Source organism: Eleginops maclovinus, chromosome 5, assembly GCF_036324505.1.
Source record: "Eleginops maclovinus isolate JMC-PN-2008 ecotype Puerto Natales chromosome 5, JC_Emac_rtc_rv5, whole genome shotgun sequence".
Lineage (NCBI taxonomy): Eukaryota > Metazoa > Chordata > Actinopteri > Perciformes > Eleginopidae > Eleginops > Eleginops maclovinus.
Genome location: NC_086353.1, coordinates 8,193,894 through 8,211,556, shown reverse-complemented (window position 1 = coordinate 8,211,556; position 17,663 = coordinate 8,193,894). Strand labels below are relative to the sequence as shown.

Here is a 17,663-nt window from a genome sequence, read left to right as displayed (position 1 = left end):
ATGAACTTAAGATTGCATTATTAAAACACTTAAATAAAAGGTCAGCCTTATTTTGGGGGAGGAATATTCCTGTAACAATTTCACTGCTTTGTCAATGCTTGATGTCAGAGAAATTTGGCTGCAAATATACACATTAAGAGTTGGAGGATTTATAATTGAGCAAAACAATTTGTGTTTTGTACGTGTTAATGCGGAAAAATGCACAACCAAATTAAACTCACTCTTTCTAGGAATGCTGCTGCTGAGGCCTCCTTCCTGTCCGGGATGTTGTCTGATCCCTCTCCCTCTCGTCTGCTTCACGACATGCTTGGCATGCAGGAGAACATCCTAACGCTGCTCTTTAATCCATCAAAAGATCCAGAACATGAGATGTGTATGTTGTGGATATAATAAAACGAAGCCCTGCACTGCAGCAGTGTCAGAGTGAAAGTAGAGATCCTCAGATGTTGAGCTGCAGGATCAGGAGGATTGAGAGGAGCGTAATCCCTCACACATGACTACAGGAACTTCGATCTACAGATAAACTACCAACTCTCAAGTAATCTCATCTCATGCTCTACAATTCATAGTACTTTGTCTTGAGCAGTGACCCTAGGACTGTATACTCTATACATAAATAAGCCATACTGGACATATTGTCCTACACTATGTGCCTTTTGTCCAGTATAATTGGATTCCAATGAATCCAAATGTAGGTTACAATTATGTTTAAACAAGAAGGCTGAACAATTCTGACATGACTATGATACGTAACATCTGATTTTAAAAGCAATTGTTTATAATATGTGACCTATTTTTTCCAAGGAACTGCTGTTTACTCCGTTATTGAAACTTTAGTTGAGCTTCTGAAAACTGAACCTTTACAAATTTGAAATAAAGAGATTGCCCTTAAATGTAGAACAAAATGGGTGAACAGCAGAAGGCTAATGAACTTCACATATCCTGCAGAATAATAAAGAAACTGCAGACCTATGTCTTTTTTTGACCTATGTCTTTTTGGTTTTTAAAGGACACTATTCTGTATTTCTATTCATAAATGTATCTTGTCTTTTGGACATAGACATTTCATTTTCCTACCCGATTATAGTATTTATAGCTGATGTAAAACTCCAGACTTGCGTTTAAATGCTGCTGTTGTTGCTGATTAGACTGTTTTTGCAGTCACGTCTCTCCATATACCGTCTCAAATGATGGTGCTAATAATGTTGTCCTATAAGATTTCGTAAAGACAACAAACAACACAATTACAAAATATTGTAAAGTATGAAGTGGCTAAAGCTAGATGGAAAACCCTGACTGGCTGAGTCATTTTTGTACTAGTGTTTTTCTTTTTAATGTTTTTAAATGATTTTGAGATTTGACGGAGCAGGATGTACTTTTATTAGCCTTTCATTAGAGATGTGTCTGTTGTCTGTGTTGGTTTTTAGAGGGTGTCAGGATGGATCCCTTGTCTTTTTATCTGCAAACAAAATCTCCCTATGGGTACAAATAAAGAACCTGAACCTGATTTAAGAGTCAGAAGGCACTCTGCTGCACTCTGGTGGTTTAGAGGCTGAGGTTCAAGGATTAAAGCAAAGTGTTTTTGTACTTCTTTTGCAGCCACTAGTGATTCACTATGAATACTATAAGGGTATGTTGTGTATTTGGATCTGTTACAAAATCTAAAATGTATACGTTCCTAAGAGAAGAAATTAATTATATAGTGACACATATCTTTATTTGTTTTCATATTAATGTTAAACACAATACACTATTTAGGACGATGTGTCGTTTAGAGTTGGAATGCAAAGCTTGGAATAGCATTATATTCCACATTTTCACCTCAAGACAGCAGAAAACCAGCTCTTTTAAATAGACAACCTTCTGGGTCATATGTTTTTTTTTTCACATGTTTTAATCTCCTTTAGGTATTCATTTGTCCTTTAACGTGTCATCTCTTGTCCTGGTATCACTTCATCACACAGTGAACATAACAAGCAAATTCATTTTCATAGAAACACCAAGGACTCGTTTTCAGTTTACACAGCAACATGTGATTTGTATTTATTTCTTGGATGTCATCATCAGAAATCAAAACTGCAGTAAAGTCACAATGTGCAGCCCGGTGCTGTAGTGATCAGTCTCTTCCTTAATCCATGTGAGGCTTCAGATTTTAATAGACCAGGTAGAGAAATCGCCTAATGTGTTCAATGAGAAGAAAAAAACAAAACACTTGTCATTCCTTTCCAGCATACAAAAGATGTCCTTGGAGGTAGACGATGCCAAAACAGATGCACAAATAATGAAATGTATGGAAATAACGTTCAGATGACTGGAGAATCAGACATTCTGCAGGTAATGGGCTAAAAAAATATGAACTTTAAATAACATAAGGTCACATCCAGTACTGTAAGCAGGTTTGGGGCGAGTGACTTGAAACAAAACCATGTTACAAACGTTTGCAGACAGCATTGACCTTTCTGGTTTACAGGGCCTTCAGTCAGAAATGGTAATGGATGTTGGGACTGTTACTATAGAAACCATCCTGTAACAGGGAAGTTGTGGCGAAGAGGAAGAGTGAGTATTCAAATTCCTCAGCGGCTCTGCTACTCTGAGGCAGTGGGACGAAATGTAAAGGGCAGCCATTGTAATTGTAAAGCCTGGGGCTGTTAAAGGTGGCAGCAGGGGGCATTGTGGGATACACAAAGGATGAGACTGAGAGGAGAGACAGAGAGCGGGAGAGAATTTGGAGAAAAAGTTGTTGAATAGTAGTGTTGAAAAGTTTGTGGTTTTTTTTGTTGTTTTTTTTTGAACAGCCCAATCATAATGCTCAATGTTTAAAGAAATGTTCCATAATTAAACATGAGACAAATAAAATGTTATTTATACTAAAGACACATTTTTACTCGGTTTGAAGTCTCTGTTTGCATGGTTTATACACTTTTAAAATGGACATTATTTTCAACAATCTAACAGATAGTTTATAATTGGATTTACATTTAAATATCTAAATTCCAATCTTAACTTGGGACCATAAATCAGTTTTGCGTTCAGAGCACTAAAGCATGGTAAACTCCCGTTTCCAAGGTGATTTTAATGATTTAATTACAGATGTGTTTAATTGTGTCTGAAAGGCAGTGAGAAGTCTTGAGCGGAATCCTTCCCAGACGAATACAGGCTATATGCAGGATTCATTACTTTGGAGCTGAATTATTTGATACATCGAATGATCATTCCGATTAAAAATGACACCCAACAATCATGCAACTTAATTTTCTTCAAATTCTTTACATGATTGTGAAGTAATGTTCTGTGTTTCATTTGTGTATTGGTATAAAAAGCGTTTAGAAGCTGTCTACCTGGGCTTTAGGAGGGTCTGTCTTTCTGGCTTTTTAATAAATAACTAACAAGGATTTGTCAGGTTGATCGATAATGAAAGCAGTCCTTAGTTGAAACCCTCCATTACTTTACAAAGGGTTTTAAATGTAGTCTCCATGCGGGCCACACACACAGCGGCACGTCACACTGGCTCTTTTGTGTCATCGGATCATCGGCTTCATTTGCACCACAAGGAAAAGGAAGACACCGAGCGCATGCCAACACAGTGCAGGTCAGCATCTGATGTGAGATCTGGACGCTTTAAAACAGCTGTGCAATCACATACGTCAATGTTATACCCTTCATTGTTTTTTAATGCTATGTAAACATATCGATAGTCAGAAAAATACTATGTCTTTACATTATGTACAAAGTGTATCACTTACCAGCGCGGTTACAGCTCGGTGTGATGAAATGTAGAAAACGGAAAACTTATACAATCAAAGAGTTTCTACCGGAGATGTTCGGCTACATTTAGCTTTAAGGCAATGCAGTGTTGAGAGTGTTGCTGCCATCGAGGCAATGGCACAATGCAGATTGAAAGGCAAGTGGTGTGAAATGGTCTAAAGGGCAACATTTAGTCCAGGTTTGTGCCTCTTATAACCGTAACACTCAAGTCACAAAGCACTTTTGTTAACCCAAAAGAAAATACAATTACTGAAAAGCTAAAAAGGCTGTTTAAAATCGAAAAGAGACGTTCCAAAATAAAAGATTCCTTATGTTATATGATGAAAAAAAGACATTTTTATCCCAAATTGCCATCCAGGAAGCCGGCAAGGAAACATATGAACAAGGTTTTCTGTATGAAAATAAAAGGTAAATATAAATTCTAAAATATTTCATTTTGTTTCATATCTAACAAATTGATTAGGAACGCGTAATTTCTACTTTGGATTATGAAACATTTGCACAACTTTAGGAAGTGTACATTGCATCATTTTGCAAAAACAAAAGGGGTAGTTTAAAAATATATACCTTAATGCTCAATTTGTACAACATGAAACCAAATCTATAACTTTTAACGGTTAAAAGTCCATATTGAATAACATTGAATTATTTCCATATAAAAAAAAATGTTTATATTATTCTTGTGATTCAAATGTAATTGTTGGGATAACGCCCCAAAAAATGATGATTTTATTCTGTAAAAAAAAGATTTGACTTGTCTTAACAGATTATGATAAATACTTTTTAAACAGGTACGTTTTGAAGTGACCCCAAATAATGGCGGCTCTGTGACTTGAGTGGACAAATGATATAAGAGGCATGCAGAGGCTGGGATAAATTATGAGCAATTGTTTTTGCAAGGCCTAGAGAAAGTGAGATGACTACATTCACAGTGGACCATTAGTGTCCAACAATCACATGATGATGATTACTTCAGTGGAGTTTCAGGCGTGTTCAATGCTTTTTCTTCAAAGCATTAGCGTTGACGTGTATTAGCCTACAGCATACAGGAAACATCTCCTACGTGCACATCTGCTCCAAGATAATATGGAGGACTTCTAACACATTTACAATCTACGGACACATACATACAAGAGGTACAACAAGTACCACAGTTGATATACACTGGCTTATAATCTGTGACGTTATACATTGAACATTAATATACCGAGGATTTGTGAAAAGTGACATTGCAGTTTAAACCGATTAATCAGATCTACATCTTCATCATGCAGAGCCAAATAATTATATCTACTTTTTTCTGCTGGTACAAGGCCACTGCGATCGTTCTGAGGTATCAAGCAAAGGAACCAAAAAGCAAACGGAGCAATATTCTACAGGAGGACACAGCCAAACTAAAAGACACCAAAACAGCAGCAAGGTAAGGTACAACAAATCTTGTAACCCTGAATGAAACGGAAACTGACACGCAGTTTCAAATTGTCGGAGCTAAATAGCAGCATCGTATTGTCAGTACAGTTCAACATCATCGCAGACACCAGCATATACAGTCACTAAGACAGCTAAGCAGGCAAAGAGGCTCCTGTGTGAACTTCCAATTTGCCTTTTGTCAATTTAGGTAACGTCCCTCCTCAGAAAAAAAAGGGAAGTTGCAAAAATTAAAGCAACAAAACAGGAACATGTGGAGCAGTTCATTGCATCTTGCTCTTTGCAATTCATAAACCTGACACAGATTAAGCTACGGGAGGAACCTTAAGGAGTGATAGCTTAAAATATTTTTCTGATTCCTGTCCTTTGCATGATATGAGAGGAGAAGACCTGCACTGTAGAAGCAAAAGATCCATTTATATTTTAAAACTCAGGGAGACAGTCTCTCTTTCTGCAGTCAGTTTGTTTTACTTCCAGCTTGGTTTAGCACCTCTGCTGGGCGTCAGTGAGTCTCTCGCCTGGACCGACTTTTCAGAAATGATACTAGTCTTACGAGTATCTTCTCTCGCAGTAGGAGGCGGGGGGGTCTGGCTGCGGTATGCGCTGCGACTGCTAGCTTTCACACTTTGCACCCGTCTCAAGCTGGTCCCCTGTGTCCGCTCCCCGCTGGTGTGAACTGTTGGGGACGACCTGTTCTGCTTCACCGGGGTTTGCCGACCCCGAAGAGAGGGGCTGCGAGACGGGGTGGAGGGCACAGACGGGGTTGGCAGCTCCATCTTGGTCCTGGACGTGGAGGCTACAGTGTTGCGGGCAAAGTTTGGGAGATCGGATGTGTTCTTTGTGATGAGCGTGTGACAGTTGCTGTTCTCAGGGGACGCTCCACCTTTAGCCTGAGCTTGAGCTTGAGCCTGAGCCAGGGCTCTCATGGTGGAGCGGCACATCTTCTCCTCAGGTGGAGGCTTAGGGATGTTCCTCACAGGTTTGGCGCTGGGCTTGTGGATGGAGGCCTTTCTAGGAGTCAAATCTCTTGCCCACCTCGAAAGGCCGCCTGTGAGGCTGCTTCCTCTTGGAGCTTTTGACTCCTCCGGAGGCAGGCTGGAGTGGCGAGGAGGTCTTGTGGTCTTCTCGCTCCTTCCTCTCACCGGGGTGCTCTGGTCACGAAGAGGCCGGCTTGACTCTCCACTGGTGAGCGCTGCAGGTTTCTCTGTTCTCTTGCTACTTCCTGACCCTGTGGGCTTGCAGATGGGCACCACCTTCCTCATGCCCTGGCTTTCACTGCTGTTCAGCGTCCGAACACTGCTCTTGCTCCGGGTCGCTTTGATAGCTTTGCTCTTTGTTTGTGCTGGTTTTTTGCTGCTTTCCTGCACCTCTTTCTCCGCAACTTGTTTCCCCTCTGCGGTGTCACAGCTCTCTGTGTCCCACTCTTCTGTGGTAGCAGATAAATTCATGGGCGCTGTGTCAACAGATTTTGACAGTTCATTGGTCGCCTGGTGTTTGGGAGACATAGACTCTAAATTAGAGGACAGAGAGCATTTATCCTGCTGGTTCTGCTGGTCAGATCTCCTGGCGTCGGACGTCCTGCAATAAAGTCCCTCTTTCGTTAGAGACGAGCTATCAACCTCAGAGTAATCAGAGGTGACGGAGCAGTCTGTTTCTGTGCAGTCTACTATGTAAAACAATGGTTTCTTATTGGATTCAGAGGTATCCAGGGGGAGGGGTGTGTCACAGGTTGTTGATGACACTGTGCTGTTGTCCTCCTCTTCTTTCTCTCCCTCAGGAGAGATTCCAGCCTGTGTGGGAAGATCAATTTTTCCTCCCCAGGCTGCCTTGGGATAGGCTCCTCTTTCTAAAACTGTATCAGGTAGGTGTAGGTTCAGATTTGAGGGCGGTGTCTGTCTTTCCTTCTCCAAATCAGTCACCACCATTTCCCCCTCGTTGACAAAGTGCGTATGATTACTGTTATTGTTGGGACTAGGTAAGTCAAAAGGTTGAGGACCTTGAACTAAAGTGTGTTTCTCCACACTGATATTCATGTGGCCAGTGATATTTGGGTTGGGAAGAAGGGCGGGCGTCTGAAAGACACAATAGGGACGAGGCAGAGCGCTGCCTTCTGATATGGATGAGCAGTTATTGTTGTTGTAGGGTACGTTATTGTTTATCCCAGAGGAGGAATACCTAGCCAGAGGGCTGATGGGCTCAGTTTCTGCACGGGGGGGCGTCACCTGTCTGTCGCAGCCCAGCTCGCGGTTGTCAACCTGGGCTAAGATCCAGGGGGTCGTCTTCCGCTGCACGTCGCGGCCTGACCGAGGTAGGCTGTTAAACTTTGAGTAGTCAGTTGGATTCCCAGCACCCCCGAATAGCTCCAGGTATCCTTTGAGATCTCGGTCTGCTATGGAGGTCATGGTGTGGCGATGGCGACGGGCGCTGGCGGAGCGTCCCAGCGGGCTGTGTGGACTCTGAGACCTCTGCTGGAAGAAGTCCAGCAGGCCTTCCTTGGTGAGCATCTCCACGTCGTTCTCACTGCTGCTGCGACCAAACCCACCGCTCTGATCTGCATCCGACCAGGCGAAGCGCTTCTCCTCCAACTCTCGCAGGCGGCGCTGTCTGGCTGCTTCCTTCAACTCACGGTCTGAGTTGTCCTGAGACAAAAGACAAAGGTGGAGAAATGTTTAACTGCAGTAAGGAAAACAGAGATGGAAATAATGATCATCTTAAACTGTACGAGTAAAAACTAACATTTCAATCATCACAGGCTTAAAACTATGTACAGGAAATATCTTAACTAATCTGTGCATAAACTGACCTTGACAGCTTTCTTGAACTTGATGCAGAAGTCTTGAAAGATGCGGAAGCCCTCGTCCAGCTTGAAGGTGTCCTTGTCTTCACAGAAGAAGTCAATGAGAGCGTTCCCCTCTTTTCGCAGATCCAACCTGCGTCTCTTCAGGTCCTGCAGCGTCAGTGCTGAACTCTGAGACATCATGGACATACATTTTGTATTACTACTTTTACAAGGGTGTCCTTACCTAAAGCACTTGAGTCAGCAGGGCCAGATGATGTATAGTGGCCTCGATCCAACTCTCAGTGCGCGTGTCTGTGCATATAATGTATTACATAACCACTGCTGCTGCCTCACCTGCAGAAAGGGCTCCAGCTGCTGCAGTAGCTCCGGGTCTCCTTGAACCTTCTCTTCAAGGGATTTAATCCGAACATACAAGGAGGTAAACTCCGCTTCGATGTTTTCCACTGAGATTCTACATGAAAACAATAGAGCAGAAAATCAGGAAAATGTGCTTGATCACAATTTTGGTGAATGTAAACATAAATCACAATGTCATAATGATACTCCTGAGTGGGACCATATTTGGCAGCATTTTCCTGAGTTCACTGTCCGACCGCCATCTGTTAAAAGTGTAGACAGGAGCGATGCCTTCATATATAGGGACTATAGGGCTCTTTGGTGCAGGATATGTACTCCCTTCACACAAAAATGACCTTGTGAAGCTCACTGAGCCTGACAGCCAGCAGCAGCATCACACTGCACTTATGTCAGGAGTTATGCAATGAGGCTGGATACTGTATTCAAATCAGTAACATAACAACTGTTAAGCATCAGTTTTGATCTAATGGTTGTTCACTTTTTTTCGTTCGAAAACTAAAAGTAGTTGATTGTTGTCAAACAGTAAGAAAAACACAGTTGTTGTTTGAGTTATTGCATCTGTAGTTTTACAGCTCCCCAAGTCATTGTTATTTATTGTGTTTAATATATGGCGTTTCATATGATTGTCGATATATGAATGTTTTATATCTATTGCTTATCATCTGTCAATGTGCATAATATTTTTGTTATACTTTGGGAATATAGATATCTGATCTGAAAGCTTTTTTGAATGTACTTAAAATGAATGTACGACTAGTTCTTTAGACGTCAGTTCTCATGAACATTTAAGAGGTATCAAGATGCAGAACAAAGCTGGAGTAAATGTTTGAGTTTTTGATGCTATTACCGTATATCAAACGTATACAGTATTGTTAGCCAATCAGATTTTAAATGGTGAAGATCTGCAAACCAAATTAGGTTTGTTAAAAAAGGTCCTTCATAGTGATATAATAGGATTCACTGCTGCCTGCTTGATACCCTCATTCTCAACTTCCTTCGTGGAGAAACACTTGTACTGACACTATTGTTTTGGATGAGAGGGGGAATATGATGCGACAACATTTCCAACTTTGCCTAAGAAACGGTTTACCTTGCTGCGCTCTGGACATCCTGGAGTTTCTCATGGAATTTGAGCAGCTTCTCGTCTTTTTTCTTGGCTTCCTGTGTGGAGAGAAACATCGTACAGTTTACATTTAACTTGTTTGTTGCTGTGCATGTTGTAGTGGCATCATTTAAGGTTGAAGTATCCCTCTTTTTCCTGTCACCACCTGCTGTCCACCTGCCCTTCTGGAGTGCCTTTACTCAAGGACCCCTCCTGTGAATAATTTCTATCAAATTAAATCCCTGCAGCAGAGTGTTAACTGTCTCTTACTGGACTTAAATACTCACTTTTTACACAGATTTGATGTTTTGTACTTCTACTGCATTAACTAGGATAGGCCACAGGCACTAATATTATTATTTATTGGATGAAATATGTTTAGGTTTCCTGGAGATGACTGAGCCATCTCCTAAAATGATAATACATAACTTCAGTTTTATATATCTCATAGGTAAAACATTAATTCAATTCTTTACATCTGAAAATAGAGCCAAATATTAATATTATTGGCTTTAAAAACACAGGATCACATTATATAATTGTTGTTATGTAAAAATATATCGATATCGATTTATATTCAAAATTAAATGTTAACTTGAAATTGTGTCAAATTGTCGACATGGTAATTTTCTGAGACTCTTTTTTCAATATCCGATTGTGTGAAATATTACAGCTCTTAATGTTCTATGCTCTATGTTATTGTGTGCATCCTATTGTATAACTGAAGTCTTCACTTACCATGGCGACAAAGTGCAGAAGGTTCATCCCCGGTTTGTTGGCCTTGGTGTCGGCCAATGAAAGGAGAGATGACAGCTTGAAGCCAACAGCATTTCCTGCGTAGCCGCCCTGAGAAACAAAAAGGAACCGATAAAAGATCTCTCAGAAACATCAAATGACTCCTCGCTAGCATGCCTAGCTAGTGAATTAAATTACTTATAAAACACTCTTATTTGTGTATGCACTGATTTAAAAGTTTCAAATATTACCAACGTTACCATATGAAACACACAGATGGCGAGTGATGTTCATTTATAAAGTGACTTATACTCACAGCGTTCATAATGTTTCCGGCCTGCAGCACCAGATGCAGAATGGCATGCAGGTCCTCACAGCTCATCAGCTCTATAGGAGGAAATCAATAAAAACTCACTTAGGAGGATTCAGAGCAGACAACAGCAGCCCATTACACCACTTCACTTTACCACCACCGGGCAGAACAACTATCAGCAGTAGGAATGAACGTTTACTTCAAAAGAGTGTTGATAATTTGTTACATTTTTGACCAGCAGTTTTGTACTAACAGAAAGGGCAAATGTTTAATACTGTTGAACGTTTTAATGAAATGCTGTCACAAAAGTTTGATTTCATTTGTCTCATGCAGTGTTCAACCGATAGCTCTGCAATGCAGTAATAAGGTCACAGTGCTGTTGAAAAGAGTTTAAGAAAAATCCAATAATCCACAGAGAGGCAGAACAGGGTGAGTCAGCTAAATGACAAAGGCTGAAGTGATGGCTGCGCAAAAAGCACCGTCAAGCAAGTATTTATTTTACAGTTTCTTGGTCAATTTATTAACACCCGCAATATATTTTTCAGATATGGGAGCAGGTACAGTATGTGTGTGTGTAAACGTGCCTGTTTTCCTGTAATTGACAGACAGCACGTGGCATTTTTAGCTATGAAAGCGGCAACGATCTGGGCTGGCAATGTTGGGCAATCGGACTTGCAGATAGTTAGTTGCCTTTAAATCCATTTACCTCCTAATACTTGCAACTTTTGTGAACCCGTTACTTTTGACATTTGCGTTATTGGGTCAACAGGTCCAAAACTTTGGCAAATACCTTCAAAACTATTTTCTAAACATCAGAACGTTAGCATTTAAAAAAATGTATGTTAGCATGCAGCACTTTCCCTTAGCATAACCTCACAGAGTTCCTAGCATGGCTGTACACTCTTAGGTCATGTTTGTATCATCTTCATATATATATAAAAACAAGTCAACATTGCAAAACAGTACAAAGATGACTTAGCCTAGTCCTTCCACTCTGTCCTTACATCACCGTTCTCAAGTGACACAGTCCTACTCTTTGTTCAGCTCAAATATCAGGGTCACCTGTCCGAGCGTGTGTGTGTGTGTGTGTGTGTGTGTGTGTGTGTGTGTGTGTGTGTGTGTGTGTGTCTGTGTGTGTGTGTGTCTGTGCGTGTGCGTGTGCGCCCGTGTGCTATTACCTTTAGTGGCGACGCGGATGACATCGATGTCACGGCTCATTACAGCACACGAAGGGAAGAACTCCTCGCGGAGGACAATGGCCTCGATCCGAACCTCAAACCTGTCGGAGACAAGGCAGAGAGCGAGTCAGTTTGTGATTGTAGTGTGCGATGAAAAGCACATTTTGGCAAACTGATTTGTGTTACGTTTAAATAGCAATTGAATGTGCATTTTCCCCTAAAAAACAAAGGCATTCAAATACAACACGCTTATATTAAAAATGTGTGAATGAGCTACAAGTTTGTTGGAAAGTCCCCCCAAAAGCAACCCCATTCCCACCAAAAATGATATGGTGCAAGTCCTTTCTATTTCCATCTTCATGTGACTGAGACAGCTCTATATACACAGCATTGAAATCCACTTACTGAGGCACCTGGATCAGGAGGAACATAAAGGAATCAACCAGTGTCAGCTTGTCTGGGTCTCCTTTATACGCCCTGAGTTTCTTAATCTGTTGAGGAGGGGAAGAGACAGAGGAAGCTCAGCAGGCGCCTTCTTTTCCTTTTCATTCAATGCTTTTTGTCATCATTTTTGTTCTTTGATACAGTTTGCTTAACGACACATACAGTAGACACAGAACAAACACAGACCTCCTCTACGTCAGGCAGGAGCTTCAGCAGGTCTTTGAGCAGCTCTGCTCCATAAGTCTTTCCTTCTCCTTTTCGTATGTCTTCAACAATTGAGAGGTTGGATCTGAAACAAATAGTTTTTGTTCAATTAAACTTAAAGTTAGTAGCGGAGGTGCTTCCTTTTAACTTTGGCCTCCCTGTGTTTACTTTCACAATCAGTCACATCTTTTAAACTACTTATTCCTCAAAAATCATTTTCAGGGTGATATTTGTATTTTGTGCCTTCTTCCTCTGAAATGTTTACATGCTTTAATGTTAAAAAAAAAAGCTTTATTTTTCTCATACTGCCTGTGCTGCAGCACCTCTTTCCACCCTCTGTCTGAATCCAGAGCCTAGTCTGCTCTGATTGGTTAGCTGGCCGGCACTGTTGTGACATATCAACCTCTTAGAGATGTCCATTTCTTCAACTTGTATTGTTTTCATTTTCTTTCATTGCAGTGAAATGTTTTTGTTCCTGTTTTAACACAGTAAAGCATTTTGTTTTGAAAAGGGCTGTGCTGATGAAGTTCAAATTTCATTGAAAAAATCTAAACATAGCGACATTCAGTGCTCTACTGCACATGTTTCCTTCTTTCTACACACACTGTTCACAGTTCAACAATTATTCTCAATCGTAGCTCAATACCTAGAGTAACATCCAACTCTGACACACCCAGGTCTGTAGTGCTGTAACCCAATTCCTGATTACATCATTGCTATCAAAGAAGCTATGAGGAACAACATGGACAGCATCCAGTAAGTGGACACCATAAAATGTGATGCAACCAAATCCAGCGGCTGTAATAAATATCACTGTTATGGGGTTTATAATATAACCTTTGTAGAGGCTGTATCACACACATGTTTACCGAACTCCCGAGGCCACAGCTTGATTGTTGTATTGGATCCAATAACTGTAAATCAAACTGTTGAAATACTATACAGTATCAAAACTACTCTTTTTAGTATAAGTATATAAAAGTGTTCTGCTGTGTGTCATTTTTAACCCAAATTTATGGATTGCTGATCAAAAACTCCTGCTATTTGTGTTGTGAAAATTGACATGAAACATTTGTAAATCCATAAAATAGAAGGTTAATAGTAACATATTTAAAGTAAATAAAACATAGGAAGTTATCAGCCCATCCAATCCAAATATTTCACGTTGTTAATTTAAGAGTTTACATTTTGTTGTGGTTTTTATATTATCTCTTTTTTATAGTATATTAAGAAACTAGGATATATATCTCTCAAGACATTTTCATCTAGTAGGGGGTTGTGTTCTTGTATCTCCTCCATAGCAATTACAGCTGAGGCTCATAGGTATTGTAGTATTTAGCCATACAACATAACAAAAGAGTAAAAAAATAGATTTCTCAAAAACAAGATTGGAAAACTTTAAACTGAAAATGAAACCTATAGTATCATGTCAATAAAAGAGACTCTTATGTTTCTATGTGTAGGAACAAATGCAATGTACAAAAGGTAAAAACAAACTCCCATAATCAAAAGCTCTGTAAAATGGATGAACACATGTAGAAGAGGTGGAGGATAATATGTAGTTTAAAGGATAAATATTTTAGTCGAAACATAAACAGTATCTACGATGATCTCACTGCTCCCACAGTCCTGTCTGAGCGCAGAATGGCTGACAGTCAAATGTCATTGAAATACAGTGGAGAGCCATGCAAATACTCTGTCAGGCAACAAAACACCCAACACACTTTCTATACTCTGCTCTGGACTACTTATGTAAGGCTGAATCCATTCGGGCACATCTTTAGATTGAACCAACTCATTTTAGACTATAGAGAACTGTAAAAGCCTAATCCGTCTCAGTTATAAAGTGATTTTAAAGGATTTTCCCTCATTGAGACTCTGAAACCCAAACTGAGATTCAACATCTATTCAAGAGACCAGTAATGTAGGGAGTCATTTCTCTTGAACAGCAACATGAACATCTTAAATCCACTATAATCAAATGTGGTTACAGGAAAAAGAAAGAAAGTATCAGTCTAATTCCTTTCTCAAATTACCTTAGGATCAATATGTGTTTTCCTAAGTGTTTGTTAGTCAGAGAGAAAACACTGAAAGTACCGGCATAAATTCACCCCCCTGCTTCCTCCCTGACTCTCTGTGCTTTCTATTCTTCTCTGTTGTCACCTGGTGATCTAATTTTAAAGACTGTAACATCTGCCAAACTGTTGCACAACCACATTGCAGTGCTCCCCATCATCTGTTCCTCCTAGATAACCTGTCCCCACCCTTGTTTCCACTTTGATTGTCTCCTCCATGTTCTCCTGTTTGTTTTTTTTTATCATGTTTTGTTCCTGTTACGTCTTAGCATATTTAACAAAATGTATGGTGAACTTGGGTATCATGAAAGGCCCCTAAAATAAAATGTATTATTATTATTATTGTTGTGTTTCTTCACATTCTCCCAAATAACACAGTATACTGCATCTGCAGAAAGGTGACACATTTAGGAGAACAATGACACAACTTAACACCATGTTTTAAGTTATGTGAACCACTACACAGTCACCATACAGTATATGCTCTTAGTAAATAGCGGTGGATAATCCTCCCAACTGTAATCTATGCAACGCCGCACCAGTAGTGTGACTTCCTCCCAGACACATTCTTATCAACTAACCTGCAGGAAATGACAATGAAAGCAATCTTTACCACCATCATTATATTTATATTTTGTCAACTCCAATAGTGTTTACTTGTCCGACAGTTAACTGATTATTTATGTTCATAGTCCAAATGTATATATATATATATTTGTAATGCTGTGTTTTAAAATGTCTATTTTGTTCTTTATGTTCATACTTTAGAATTGTTTATTTCGTATTTCATTTTCTACTATGTGCAATGACTTGTATTGCAATATGCTGCTGCAACACACAAATGTCCCAGTCTGGGATTAAAAGAAAACATCTGAGGGAATAAGAAGCTTTATAGGTCTCTAGCAACTTTGAAGCATCACAGATGTCCTGGAGTCTGACTTAGAAATGTCATGCTTGTCCTTTAATTTGTCACATGCATGTAGAAACTCCCCTGAGTTTTACATAAGCAGCTCTTCCCTCAGGTAGAGAGGCAGAAGCGAGACTTACTTCTTGAACTGCTTTAAGAAAATGCCCACATTCATCCCTCTTTTGGAGTCAAGGATGCTGATCTGAAAAACAGATAAAAGACACTGTGAGTGATGAATGTGCTGTACACATGTGCTGTACACACACACACACACACACACACACACACACACACACACACACACACACACACACACACACACACACACACACACACACACACACACACACACACACACACACACACACACACACACACACACACACACACACACACACACACACACACACACACACACACACACACACACACACACACACACACACACACACACACACACACACACACACACACACACACACACACACACACACACACACACACCCCCCCCCCCCCCCCCCCCCTCCCTCCTGGTTGTTGCTGCTTGGGTTGTTACCTACACTACACTGCCCCCCCACCCATTGTCACCCTATGGGACGCTGAAATTCCACCGGGCCACACGTGGTTCACACCTCCTTCATTAACGATGGCTCACACAAGTGACCTAGGTAGAGCTTTTAAATAAGACACTTCTGTGGTCTGAATAAAAGATGATGAGTACAGGTGAGATGGACAAATATAAGTAAAGACATTTCAATTTACTTCAACATTATCAAAGATAAACGGATGCAAAAAAATCCCTAATTTAAGTAATTTATCAAAAACAATTGTCAAAAAACTCATAAATCTCATTAAAAGTTGCATATCTTTGGGTTTTGAACTATAGGTCAGATAAAACAAGCAATTTGAAAAAAGTCACCTTGGTGTCTAAAAGCTTGTGATTAGCATATTTACATTTCATAGACTACACTCCCTAAAGATTGTTTAATAAATACATTTGAAAAAAGAAAACCTGAAATCTGCTCACTTTGGACCGGCTGCAGTCATTGTTCACAGTTCACATAATGCTGTCCAGGAGTCATGAATGACGCAAGCATGCTTTTGTTGGGTTCATAACCACAAACCTACTAACTGAGCCCTGTTACCTAACTTCTTCCTGCAGGAATGTCTTTACAGAAAAATGCTTTAGAAATTGTTATGAATCTGGGACTTTCTGATGCTGTGAATGATGTGTTCAGGAACCGAGGTAACCACTCAAATTTAAGACGGATCCTGGTCTGTGTCGGATAGTGTGCATGATTTCTGCTGAGTTTTTGTCAACCACTTTACAATATATATCATTTCAATAAGAACCAAATGTAAACCATAAATCTGTAAGACACTGCCGTTAGTTTCAAATGTAAAAAGCTCTGAACACAACCACATAAATATGGGCACTTTTCAATCGCATAATAATGTTATCTAACAGTTGTATTGGTCTTAAGGTTAATCCAGAGAAGTATTTCCTAGATGTGGGCTGATTGATGTATAATCACCGTCTCAGTGCTCTCAACCTGACCATCTCATGCCTTCCTTCTCAACAGTTTAGAGAACATTTACAGTGTTGCTTTATTTTCACCACTCACCTCGTCCTTGCTGCTCTCCTTAAAGGAGCGAGACCTGGAGACACCAGTTGAGGCTCCAGAAGCCGGCGTGGCCCCCCGTACACCTCTCATCGCCTCCTCTTGCTGCCCGAAGAGCTCCTCCACCGAGCGAACATCAATCTGGTACTGCTGCTGCCGCACCGACATCGTCCAGATGTTGGGCTTCCCACGTACCTTCTCCTCCGGTATCGGCTTCCAGAAGAAGCTGCGGACGCGGCGCTTCTTCCTCGCGTTGTGGTTGGTGGAGGTAGTCGCTGGTGGTGGAGGGGGCGGAGGTGGGGGCGGCCGGGGAGGAGGTGGGGGAGATTCATGTTTAGAGGAGTCAGGGTCGTCGCTGAGGGAAGGTAGGGTGGTGTTAGTGTGTCCGGACATAGAGGAAGGGTCAGAGGTGGCGATGGAGGAGGTGGTGCAGCTGCTTCCCTCGCTGCTGCAGCTCTCTGGCTCATTGGTTGTGGATGGACAACTCATAACAAGCATCACAGGGAGAAGAAGTCAGCATATGAGCTCATGCCGACAGTGCAAAAACTAAATATTTATCTGATCAGTAGTGTCACTTCTTTAAAATGATTTTCTTTTAGGTGCGTCAATGACGGACATCAAACTACTGCAGGGTCCGTCCCCTCACTGCAGGAAGTCTGAAGGTGTCCCTTCATCTGGTCACAATGAAGGGAGCACGTCCTTTGATTCTGTCCATCTCCTTCACTCAGCTGGT

The 17,663-nt window shown here is 40.8% G+C and overlaps 1 protein-coding gene across 1 annotated transcript; it reads right to left on the bottom strand.

The window, feature by feature from the left end:
* Positions 1 to 1,827: 1,827 nt before the first annotated feature.
* fhdc1 (FH2 domain containing 1) lies at positions 1,828 to 17,428 on the bottom strand. The gene is made up of 11 exons (XM_063883019.1): positions 16,934 to 17,428; positions 15,449 to 15,510; positions 12,309 to 12,411; positions 12,084 to 12,169; positions 11,679 to 11,779; positions 10,504 to 10,574; positions 10,191 to 10,298; positions 9,441 to 9,511; positions 8,327 to 8,444; positions 7,997 to 8,161; positions 1,828 to 7,832 (listed from the first exon to the last, which is right to left on the bottom strand). Exons 1-11 carry the CDS (start codon positions 17,426 to 17,428, stop codon positions 5,661 to 5,663), a joined length of 3,552 nt encoding a protein of 1,183 aa, XP_063739089.1. The 3' UTR covers positions 1,828 to 5,660.
* Positions 17,429 to 17,663: the final 235 nt, after the last annotated feature.

Bases quoted from the DNA above. Each gene is read 5' to 3' on its own strand.
- fhdc1 (XM_063883019.1), bottom strand. From the start codon at position 17,428: ATGCTTGTTATGAGTTGTCCATCCACAACCAATGAGCCAGAGAGCTGC. The intron at 10,299-10,503 runs GTGAGTATAAGT...TTTGTTTCTCAG, and splicing joins CCGGAAACATTATGAACGCT to GGCGGCTACGCAGGAAATGC. The intron at 8,445-9,440 runs GTAAACCGTTTC...GTTTTCATGTAG, and splicing joins GATGTCCAGAGCGCAGCAAG to AATCTCAGTGGAAAACATCG.